The 12,175-nt window shown below is 53.1% G+C and overlaps 1 protein-coding gene across 1 annotated transcript; it reads right to left on the bottom strand.

Moving 5' to 3' along the window:
• Positions 1 to 76: 76 nt before the first annotated feature.
• SH2D7 (SH2 domain containing 7) lies at positions 77 to 11,613 on the bottom strand. The gene is given in 7 exon segments (XM_089906935.1): positions 77 to 1,749; positions 3,161 to 3,836; positions 5,205 to 5,510; positions 5,512 to 5,634; positions 5,636 to 5,873; positions 8,893 to 8,982; positions 10,176 to 11,613. Coding segments are annotated over 7 exon segments (1,695 nt in total). The 5' UTR covers positions 10,352 to 11,613; the 3' UTR covers positions 77 to 1,663.
• Between the last annotated feature and the right edge of the window lie 562 nt (positions 11,614 to 12,175).

The raw sequence follows: 12,175 nt of genomic DNA, 5'->3' as shown, positions 1-12,175 counted from the left end.
TCACGGGTCCCTTTTCTCCTTGAAATTCCACCATTAGCAATTCACGTCTCTAAGCATTGCCTTCCCACTTTAGGCACCAACTTTTATTTCAGTGCTTAGGTCCTTGAGGGGAAGACACATCTGTGCCCCAAATCTTCGAGTGAGCACCGTGAAGAGGTGTTGGGTGAAAACCGTTTCCATTTCCCTCATAGTGATAGTCATTCCAGTGAAGATTTATGGAGTACGGACCATGTATCAGGTACAGGGTGAACAGATCACATAGGGCTGGCCAGCAAGCACCCACTGGCTGGCTCCCAAAACTGCCCAGCAGCGCCCAGGCTGACCCAGGCGGCCAGCCAGGCTTGGGCCTGCCTTAGGAGGGGCGACCAACCGTACAGCCTTGAGCAGGCTGCTCATTTACTCTCAGTCCCTACAACCCCCCTGGGAGGTAGGGACTCTTAGAGCCCCGCTTCTCAGAGCGAGACGCTGCATAGCCAAGAGGCCACTGTGGGTAGGTTTTCCCCACAAATGTGAACTGAGCCAACTCTGCCCAGGGAGGGGGCCCGAGGTGGGCTGCGGTGTTCTCTCTGGGGAGGGTTAGTTGCCTGGGGGCAGTGGGCAGGGGGCAGCAGCCCAATTACTCACCCTTATGGAGGTGGGGACACATGGGTATGAGGGGGAGTGGGATCCCAAGGGAAGGGGACAGAGGAGCCAGGCTGACCTGAGGGAATGGCTGTAGTGAGAGGCCTGAGGGCCCCATGTGTAGACCTGATGCCTGGGCAAGGCCTAAGGGCCACCAGGTGGGGTCTGGGTCTCATGGGAGGGGTCTGAGAGCCACCCCTAAAGGCCAAGGCTGGCTGGAGGCAGAGGGCAGATAAGGGTGACCTGGTCAGATAGGGACGCCAGCAAGTACCCACTGGCTGGCTCCAGAAACCGACCAGCAATGCCCAGGCTGACCGACTGGCAGGTGGCTGCTCCTCTCCGGGTCTCCGTCTCCCCGATCTGCAGCAAAAAGGGTCAGACCGGGTCTGCCCAGCTTGCATTATGAGGCTGGGATGAAGGTGGGGGCAGAGAGGGGCTGAGGGGATGGTCCCTGGGAGCCCAGGTGCCCCAGGGTCAGAACCATCACCTCCGAGGACGGGGCTTTGCTGCTACTTCCCTGGTTTCTTGCCCCAACCCCCCTGGGGCAGGAGCAGGGATGTGGCCCTGGGCCCTCCCTCCTTTCTGCTGATGGGGCCACGAGGAGGGGCACTGGTTGGTCTCAAGAGCAACTGAATGACATCACTCGGTCAGTCAGGAAAATGCCAGCGCTGCCACAGGGCCTGCCCCACGCTCAGTAAGTGTTCAGTGGTGGGAGGTCAGCACGGCCAATCCGTCCAGGCCCAGCCTGCTCACCTTGGAAATGCGGGTGGCCTTTGGCCAGTCCCCACTCTTCTCGGGCCTTGATTTCCTCTGGATGGGTGGGAGGCACTGGGGAAGCAGGGCACAGCCCTGAGCTGCAGGCAGCTGGAAGGTCCCCTCCCATCCTGTCCCCTAGGCTGTCTCGGAGCCTTGTTCCAGAGCAGGCTGGTTCGATCTGAGGGTGCAAGGGGTGCCTTCAAGCAAGCTGAGAGCTTCCCAGTAAGCCCTGGCATAGCCCAGATACCGGGGAACCCGCTGGTGAGCTTCAGAAAGCCAGGCCTCCTCAGGATTTGTGCTTCTTGTCTGTGAAGAAGAGCCTCTGGAGCTCGTCAGGCTGCAAGGAGGGAGAAGATGCTAGAGGCTGGGTCCCTGGACAGGGAGGGGAGAGCCAGGCTCAGAGCACCCCTTGGCAGCGACTGGGGGCTGGGGCTCAATGCTGGAGAAAGGCCAGGTTGGAATATTGATAGTTGTTCCGCCACCCCTCTCAGTGCCAGAAGTTCCACTCCAGTCCTCTGGTTTGGATGAAGGATTCGCCCTCTCTGGCTAAGGAGGCTAGGGGAAAGCGGAGAAGAAAGGCCAAGTCCCCCCTTCCCTCACTGGGTCCCCTGGGGTCCCCAACCCCAGTGCTGTCTGCCCCAGCCATGCCCTAGGTAGAATGGGGGTGGGGATGTACATGGCGCCACCAGGGACCGGAAGGACTTTGCAGCTAGAGGAAGAGCAGACATGGGTTGTGGCTTCTGTGGTTCTTAGAAGGGCTGTCTGCAGGCAGGATCTGTGGTCCCGGGCATCAGGACCTCAGAGGCAGCCTTGCACCAGGCGAGCTCCCTGTCCTGGGGTGCGTGGGCACAGCCCTTCCCTGCGGGAGGAGCTGCGGGAGGCCTTCTGGTGAAGGCCTTTCAGCTGGGAGCTCGGGGTTTTGCTGTTCAAGCGGAAGAGGACGTCTGCACATGCCCGAGGCCTGAGGCTGTGCCCTCGGGGAGTGGGCTCTCCCAGCTCATCGCCTCCAGGCGTAGGCAAATACGCTGGGGCTGAGGGTCCAGGAGGGTTCCTCTGCATCCCTGGGAATCCTGACCACCTCCCTCTGCCCTCCTGATCCCTGCTTCCCCTTTTCTCCTTTCTTATCAGAAATCCCCAGGAATAACAGCTGCTCACTGACAGCCATCTCTGGGCTGTGTCCTGAGCACATAAGGATGTCTAGCTTCGCCTCCTGGGCAGCCGCCCCTGGACACACCCATAGGACCAGCCCATTTTACAGATGAGGAAATGGAGATCCTGGGTAGATGCTAAATGAGAATACAGGATGCCCGCTTAAATTTGAACTTCAGATAAATGAGGAATAATTGCACTATTGGGGACATAGTTATGCTTTAAAAAGTTACTCATTGTTTATCTGAAATTCAAATTAACTGGGCGTCTTGTATTTTATCTTGCTAAATCTGGCAGTCTTAGTTGTGGGGGAAACTATCTTGCCCAAAGCCACATGGCTAGGGAGTGGCTGAGCCATGAAAAGGGCCAAGGCAAGTCAGACCTGGAGCCAGGGCCCTTGTCCACCTCTCTGAGGCTCTGAGACGCTTGCAGTGGCCAAGAGGGAGGGACAGGAGTCCTAGTCTGCCACAGAGAAAGACATCAGAAGGGCCTGGAAGCCTCCATCTTACATCCAAACCTAACATCTGCCTCTCCCACCATCTCTAAGCAGAAGTTAGGGCTGGAAAGTTCTGGGCAGTGGCAGTGACCTGACCTGCCCATGCCTGAGGGCCCCAGGTCCCTCCTATCACCCCACCCATGGAGCCCACCTTATGTGTCCGTCCAGTCTCCTTGCTCCTGGCTGCCGGGATTTGTTCATAGGCGTTCCTGGGCTCTGGGAGCTCCGGGGCCCCCAATATCCTCTCATAGCCACAGTCTGTGGACCCTGAAAGCTTGCTATATGGGGGACTTGCTCCAGCATAGGGGGGCCTGGCTGGGCCACCCCAGCAGACTGTGATCTGCTCGTAGGTACTGCTGCCTCCTTGGTCTGGCACGTCCCTGGCCTCCTCTAGGAGGCCTTCTGCCCGGATGAGCTCATGGATGTCTGCAGAACGGCTCCGTTTTGGAGACCCCTGACTCCAGGTAGCAGCTGAGGATCCTACAGCCTCAGAGCCGGGGGGCAGGAGAAGGCCCCAAGAAGTGGGAGACACTCTAGGGCCCTGGTCTGGGCTCACCCCAGAGAGGGCAGGTCCCGGGCCATCAGGCTTGTTCCGGCTTCCATCTGAGAGTCTCCTCAGGGCCTCCTTGCCTGGGGAGAAGGCCTGGCTGCTGGCTGGGACTGGCCCCGGCCTGCCAGACACATCTGTGCCCCGGCCTAGCCGTGCCTGGTTCATCCTTCTCAGATCTGCACAGATGATGTTGTGGGGGCCTCCAAAAGACTCGTCCAGAAGGGAAGCACTCCCCTCCGGGAGGGGAGGCACCTTGACGGGGGCCTGGGGAGAGAACGACAGAACCTCTTAGAGGTTAGCCTGTCACTAAGTTGCCTTCTGGTAAACTGCAGGTCTCTCAGAGAAGCTGAGGCCCCTTGTCTTGGGCTCAGTTTACCTGACGGTTACGTGCAGGGTTTGGTTGACATTCGGGGTCCCTGCCAGCTTCATGCTCTAGGACTCTGAGTATGCTCCTTATGTTGGCATTCAAGGCCAGGGGTCACGAAATCTACCTCCCACCCAAGATCATCCTTCCCTGCTCCTCTCCCCCCAAGAGTGGTGGTCCCTCAGAGCCCCCTGAGCCCACCCACTCACTGCTCCCTTCCCCTTCAGAATGGTCCACCCCCAAGTCCATCAATTGTGTATTTATTCAACAAATATTTAGTAAGCACTGTGTAGACACCGTCCTAGGTGCCAAGGGCCCAGTGATGAGCAAGACCACCTCTTGGGAGTTTACATTCTAACCTGGGGATGGGCAACATACTGCTCTGTTGTATAGTTTAGTGTGGTTGATGTAATATATGATACAATAATATATCACAAGATAATATACTGTCAGCTCACGATCAGTACTATGAAGAAGAACAGAGCAGAGTAATGGGATAGGGAGAAAGGCTGGTAGGAGAGGGGATATTTTCTATAGTTTAGGTGGTCCTCTCTGAGGAAATGACATTTAAGCAGAGAATGGAATGCAGTGAGAGTAGAAGCCATGCAGATGTCTGGTGGGAAAAGCATTCCAGGCAGCGGGTACAGCAAGAGCAAGGGCCCTGAGGTGGGAACGAGGTTGATGTGTTCAAGGGAGATCCAAAGGCCAATGAGGTTAGAGAAAAGTGAAAAGGGGGACAGGGAGCAGGGCACCTGGTGAGGCTCTTGTGGACCCTGGTGAAGATTTCAGATTTTATTTTAAACATGAGGAGAAGCCCTCGCTGTGATCTGATATATATTAAGAAAAATCTCCGTGAGTCCCTCCTGTGAGTTGCTGTGGAGGAAAATAAAGTATTGATTTACAGGCATCCCACTCTACAGTTTACAAAGGGATTTTTCTGACATTTCATATCCATTCCCTCATTCAAGCCTCACAGGAACCTCAAGATTGGTAAACTGAGGCTCAGAGAGGTTATGTGACTTGTCCAAAGTCACTCAGCTAGAAAGGCCAAGCCAAGGTTTGAACCAAATCCACCGGCCAGAGGCAGGCCGCAGCATGGGTGAACCACTGGGTAATTCCAAGCTGGGCCACTCCTCTCTGGGCCTGTCACTCACCCTCTGCAGCCTGAGGGGATGGCCAGTGTGGCCTCTCTGGGCCTGATGGTGGACGTGGCACCCACATTCCTGGTCTAGCAACCCTGACTCTGGGTAGCCCAGAATCCTCCTCACCTCCATGCTTTCTTCCTTGGGGAGGTTCCAGGGACTTGCATCCAGGCTCTTCTTTTTGTAGAGGAAGGAGACCTGGGGCTTTGGAGAGGGACAGGAGCTGGCAGCCTTGTCTGGGACCACCGTGGGGGACACTGCAGCAGGCGGGTTTTCCAGGCCCAGATTGGTCTGATGGAGGCCCAGGGTGATGGCGTCATATAGATTACTGTTCTCTAGCTGGAGGCGGTGGGGACACAGCAGGTGTGTGGTCATACACCCCTGGCCAGCCTCTAGCCTCCTGCCAGAGACTGCTGGCCAGAGATTGAAACATTCCCACCAGGTCCCTGACCTCAGATAGAATGCTTCCTCCATCTCCCCTTCTCAAATAGGGACCATGACCCTGCACTGAGTGCCCCTGGGTGGCAGGAAATAGGGAAGGCAAGGAAAGACATGTGGTCGAGTGGTGGACGCCCCTGGCCCGGGCACCCTGCCCCACCCCACGACCCCCGGGGAAGAGAGGTACCTACCCGGGGGCAGGCAGCAGCCAGGGTGTCCCCGAAGGGCTCAAACTGCACCTCCTGGTAATGGCGCACGAGCTCAGCCAGGGTGCCGTGGCTCTGGGTGTCCCCTGAGATGAGGTAGCGCCGGTTTTGGAGCTGGTTGATGACAAAATGCCGGCAGCAGTCACTGCCCCTGCAACACAAACACTTGTGGCCTGGGGCTGCTGACAACTGGCAGCCCTGCCTTGGCCCAGGGCCGGAGCTGACCCGGGGCCATGCTGCCCACTTGGGCCTTGACGTGCTCCTCTATAAAGTGGAAGTTGACATCCAGCAAACACAGCCTTGCAGGTGATAGGGAGCGGTTTTTCAACGCACACCCCACCCCCACCCCCGCATGTCAGTCAGGGAGGAAAGGGCCAGGGCCGGGGTTAAGGAGGAGTGAGGCACTCAGCTTGGAGCATGGACGCAAATTTAAAGGGATGCCACAAAACTCAGTAATCAAGATAACTAATAATGCAATATTTTAGAAAATCAAAATTAATAGCAAAATATCCATGATGAGCAAAATATCTAAGGCTTAAAAGATGAGGTCCGAGCCCCCACTTGCACAACTCAGCCTTACTCATCTCACCCAAATCCCACCCAGGCCGAAAAGATGGAGTTCCAGCTCCCATCTCCACTCCAGCCTGTAAAGTCCCACCCTCTTCATTTTCCTTTTTTATGGAAGAGTAACGTAAACACAGTGAAGTGCACACATCCTAAGTGTGCAGCTCGATGAACTTCCACATATGAACATTCCCAGGTAACCACCGCTTAGAGCAGAACAAAACATTTTCCGGCTCCCCAGAAGCCTCCCTCGTGGCCCCTTCCAGTCAAACGTAGCCACCACTCTGACCCCCTTCACCGTAGATCAGTTTTGCTTGTTATGGAATTTCACCTAAATGGAATCATACAGTATTTCTTCTTTGTGTCTGGCTTCTTTCACGCAACATTATATCTTTGAGATTGATTCATGTCCATGTAGGATTAGCTTCCTTTCCCCCCCCATTGATAGGTAGTATTCCATTTAATTAAATCCACAGTTTATCCATTCTGCTGATGGGCATTTAGATTATTGCCACATCTGGGCAATTATAAATAAAGCTGCTCTGAACATTCTCGTACATGGCTTTTGCTGAATATATGTATTCATTGCTATTGAGAAGATCCCAGGAAGGAGGATTGGGTGAGGGATACATGTATGTTTAGCTTTAGTAGATTATGCCGAATTGTTTTCTAAAATCATTGCCAAGCATGAGAGTTACAGCTTCTCTGCATCTTCACCGACTATTAGGTAGCCTCTGTCTTTCCACTGTAGCCATTCATTGTGGTTTTAGTTTCTACTTCCCGGATTGCTAAAGCTGCTGGACACCAGCTCACTGTCCTTTTGGACCCTCTTTTAGGAAGTGCCTTTATTTTGCCTGTGTCATCTTTGTCTTACTGATTTGCAGGAGTTCTTCATATAGTCTGGATATGAGTCTTTTATTAGGTGTATGTATTACAATACAAAACCTCTCCAGCACTGCGGCTTGTCCTTTTATTCACTGAATGGTATCTTCTGATTCACAAAAGTTCTTAATTTTAAAGAAATCCAATTTGTTAACCTTCTCTTTTATGGTCAGTACTCTTGTGTCTCGTTTAAGAAATCTTTGCCTGTCTCAAAGTCATGAAGAATATTTCCTATGTTTTCTTTTCCTATGTTTTCTTTTGCTTTTCTCACTTGGGTCTGTGAACCATCTAGAATTAATTTTTATGTATGGTGTGAGGTGGGGGTCATTTTTTTCCATTTGGATATCCAATTGCTCCTGTACCACTTATTGAAAAAACCAGCCTCCCCATACTCCTCCCCCCGCCCTCCCCCCAGCTGAATTGCAATGGCGCCTCTGTGGCAAATCAGGTAACCAAATGGGGGACTGTTTCTGGATTCCACTGGGCTATTTGTATATCTTTGTGCAGCCCCACTTTGATCTCTTTAATAAGCTGGCACTCCACCTAAGATCATGTTTGAAAAAAAAAAGCCCTGATGCTGAAAAGACATTTGAAAATTGCTGAGTTTGTATATTTCAAAGTGCTGAGGACCATACCTGGCACATAGAATAACAATAACTATTTTAATAATGACTAACAGTTATTTATTTACTATGTTCCGGACACTGTACCAAGCACTTTTAAAGGTATAAACTCAAGCCCATTCAACAATCCTATGCAATACACCCATTTTACAGATGAGGAAAGGTAGGTGCGGAGAGGCAAAGTGACATGCTCAAGATCAGAATTAGAACTGGGGCAATCTGAACAGATGATAATTTTGAATCTGAATCTGAGGCCCTTGAGATTTGCCCTGGAGCCCCAGCCTCCCTCCCTCCCTAACTAGGGGTGGGGGAGGGAACTTCTTCCTTTTTCTGCCTACCCCCACCCAACCTACAGGCTCTGACGTCGCCACCTCTGACTTCATCCCGGCCATCTTGTCTCCTCTTCTCCATGCCCACTGCCTTACCCTAGCCCAAGCTTCCTCATCTAGCCCAGACCTCACCCCTCAGTAGTCCCCACTGCCCCCACACCTCCAGCACCTGTCTTGAGTCCTCCTTCCATAGGCTGCCTGAAGTATCCTTGCAAAACCTAAGTCTGACCAGATGACCCTTCATTGTCTACAGACATAGCCAGACATCCAAGGCCGTCCTGAGCTGCCCCCGACCTTCCTCTCCAGGCATTGTTCCACTGGAACCATGTGTCCTTCTGCACCTGGCAACTTGTGGCTCCCAACACCTTAGTCTGCCCTGTCTCTGTTCTTTTGCATATGCAGTTCAATCTATTGGAAAGGCCTTCCTAAACCCCAGTCACACCTCCTTCTCTGCCCAGCAAGTTGCTGTTCTTCCTTCTATCCTGTGCTCAAAATCCACCTCTGTGAAGCCTTCCCCAGCCTCCCATCAGGAGGAGGTTCTCCCCTGCCCCCCACCAACTCACCCCCTTGAAGGTGGGTGCTTCATCCTAGTATATGGCTGCTGCTGTTTAGAAAATGTCTGATGGACGTGGACGGGTGACTGAGGGAGTGAGGGAGTCAGGGCCCAGGGAAAGCCCAGCAGTGTGGGCTGGTGGAGATTCCAAGCTTATCTGCAAGTCTGGCTTGTGGAGCCAGAGCCCGCCTGCCCTTTGCAGAGGGCTTCCTTTCTTACCTGTAGGACAAGATGTAGCCGGTGGCCCAGTCTCTGAGGCGGATGAGGAAGGAGCCAAGAGCTTTGTCCCTGAGCAGCTGCTCTGTCTGCCTGGGCAGAGGACATGCCATTAGCTGGGGCTGGGTCCCCACAACAGCAGGAGCAGCCTGACTTAGACCAGCCTCAGAGTCCCTGCCAGCCATGCCCCAGACCCAGTGCACAGATCTCCAACCCTTTATAGAGAACTCCCTCAGACTATCGTCTGGTTCTGTGGAAGACTCAGTCTGGGGCTGGCTGGGTTGGAAGCCTGAGGTCACATACACACCACCCCGCCCACTACTGCCTCACCATCAGGCACAGTAGCCACTGACCCTCCCCACCTGAATGTCCCTGCAGCAAGAAGGAATCCATAGAGCGCTGGAGCCTGACCACAATGGCAACTCATAGGTTCTCAACCCCTTCCCTTGCCTGTCCCCTTCAGCCTCAGGCAGCTACGGATAGTTCTAAATGATGCCAAGGATTTTGGAGGCATGGTGGAAATTCCAGCTTTCTTCTGGTTTGGCAGTACCTAGACCAGATATTTCCTCACCCACTTATTCACCAAATACTTGTTGAGTGCCTGCTCTATGCGGGACCAGCTACAAATTTTGCAGGGGTCAGTACTAAATGAAAACCTGGAGCCCCTTACTCAAAAAGTAAGAATTTCAACAGAGCAGAGGGCCCTGTGTTACAGTACATGTCAATGCCCGTGAAGCTGTGCCTGCTTCAATGCCAGGTGCTGGGCCAGGAGGACCTAATGAGTGGCTGCATTTGTCATTCCTTTAGCTAGTGCTTTGGCAGCTTGGAGATCCAGCCCAATCAGAAAGCCAGCCTCCACATCTTGGCCCGTATTCCTAGAGTAACTGTATGTCCAGGTTCGCCTGGGAGGGTCCCCACTTAGAACGGTTCTCCTAGTTAAGTCCTCTTACTGACAGTGCTCTGGTTTGGATGATGAATGAAACAGTCCCCCTAGTAATTCATCAGGTTATCCGGAGCTGTTCTGAATGCATCCTTCTCCAGCCTGCCCCTCTCTGTTTCTCTGGCCGCCTGACAGCCCCAGCCATCCCAGCCCTACACTCAGAGCCGGGGCCAGTGCCTTTGCCCACCTTGCCCACAGAAGCGGCTGTCAGAGAACTCGGCATTCCTCAGTCTGTTCCCCCACCCACTGCTTCCTGGGGTCCCCGCCTAGCCCAGGGAAAGGGGCTAGCCCCTCGGCCCTGGGGGGCTAGGGGCCACGCTGGGTACATGGACAGTGGCAGCCTTACTTGCGGGTGATGAATCCGTGAAACCAGGGGGGCAGGGCTCCATTTTGCAAAATGAGGGGGGCCTGCGTCTCCGTGAACCACATCAGGGCCAGCTCCTGCAGCTTAGCCGGGGCCTGGCTGTCCCCGGCCCCCTCGGGCCCCCTGACCAGGCTGAACTGCCTCAGGTGGCCCTCCATTCTAGCGAGCACTGATGTGGAAGCAGAGCCCCGACCACCCGTACGCCTCTATATCTGTGGGCACCCCAGCTCATTTGCCTGAGTCCATGCCCTCTCCAACCACCCGCGGCACACAGGAGCCCTATCGTCACCTCTGACAATATGCGGCTGGTTCTCCTCTCTGATGCTCTAAGGCGGGGCACCTTGGCTGTCTGGGGACATTGGGGGAGGGTCACATTAGCAGTCAGAGAGGGGCAGGAGAGGGATCCCTGACTTGCTGGCTAACAGATGAGCTGCCCCACTGGGTTTGGCCCCTCCGCCCAACCTCCGGTCTTTGTCTCAGCTAAAGACCAGACTCTGGCTAAAGTCCAGGCACTGCCACTGTTAGCAAAGCGGTGAATTTAAATTCTACTTATCCTTCCTTCATGGAGGCCACTTGTATCTTGGTGAAGTTCTGTGCTGATTAATTCCTCTTTCCACTCAAGATTTATTGCCTACTGTGTGCCACGTACATCTGGGCCCTGGGAAAAAAGCAGCAACCAAAACGGCATTTTGCCTCATGGTACATATGCTCTAGTGGAAGGAGACAGATAATAAACAAATACATATATAGAATATGGGGTCAAGTGTAATAAACACTCCAAGAAAAAGGGAGTGGAAGGAGAGAGCACGGATTGTGTTATTTAGATAGGGGTGCAGGTAGGGAGTCAGGGTTGGGGGAAGCCTTGCTAAGGAGGTGCCACTGGAACAGTGAAAGAGAATGCCAGGCAGGTACCTGGGGGAAGAGATGCTGCTCCCAGCAGAGGGAAGAGCAAGTACAAAGACTGTGAGGTGGGACTCTGCTGGAGATCCTGAAAAGCAACCCAGAAGCTCATGTGGCTGGAGGAAGAGCCCTCTGGAGTAGATGGGTCCCCTAGAAGGGCTGCCATAAGGCTTTTGAGAGGAAGCACTGCACCAGTGAGGGCCCGGGATATTTGTTCACGCAAACATCCCTGAACCTCTAATGTGTTCCCGAGTTTCACAGCAGAAATCCAGGCTCGGCTGACAGTGAGGCAGGGGATGTTGCAAACAGCCAACGCCGAGGATCTGGGTTAGAATTCCGCTTCCATCACGCTGACACAGGCCTCAAGGCAGTTTCTAAGTGGTTGCAGATAGCTCAGTTTCTCCATCTGTAGAATGGGAATAATTTTTAAAAAGCTACTTTCTAGACTCTAGGGTCATTATGACAAGTAAACGAGACAGCATAATGGTTAAGAATGAGGGAACACATACGTAAACTCCAAAACAGGCAGAACTGACCAATACCAATGGCAGTTAGGACAATGTTTACCTTGGGGAGTGTATGACGACCAGGAAAGGGTGAGGAGCTGCTAGGTGCCGATCATGTTCTATTTCCTGATCTGGGTGGTGTGTTAGATGAGTGTGTTCACTTTGTGAGAATTCACTGAGCTCTGTGCTCATGATCTATGCATTTTTCTATGTATATGTTCTACTTCAACAAAACTGCTCATTTGTAAGAAATGAGGACGCTACAGACATATTTCTCTGGTTCCAGTTCCAGCTCACCAGCGATGGGACCTTGAGCAAATGGCTTAATTTTTCTGGTCTTCAGTGTCATCATCTTTGAAACAGGGAGGAAGAACACGACCTGTTGTTTGGAAGGTAGAATGCGTTAAGTCTTCAGAACAGAGTTTGGAACGGAAGCTATCAGCATTAGCTATTACTTGATGATGCAGTGACTCTGAAATACAGTGGGTCCTCCCCTATTGGTAACTGTTTTTGTTATTACTATTATTATTATAATTTCATCATGGTCATTCTCAAATCAACATCAAAATACCAATG

This window comes from Delphinapterus leucas, chromosome 2 (assembly GCF_059928025.1).
Source record: "Delphinapterus leucas isolate spDelLeu-1000000601 "Yukka" chromosome 2, BTC_Dleu_Yukka2, whole genome shotgun sequence".
Taxonomy (NCBI): domain Eukaryota; kingdom Metazoa; phylum Chordata; class Mammalia; order Artiodactyla; family Monodontidae; genus Delphinapterus; species Delphinapterus leucas.
Note: the sequence above shows the minus strand (reverse complement) of the source record. Positions and strands in the feature narration are given on the sequence as shown.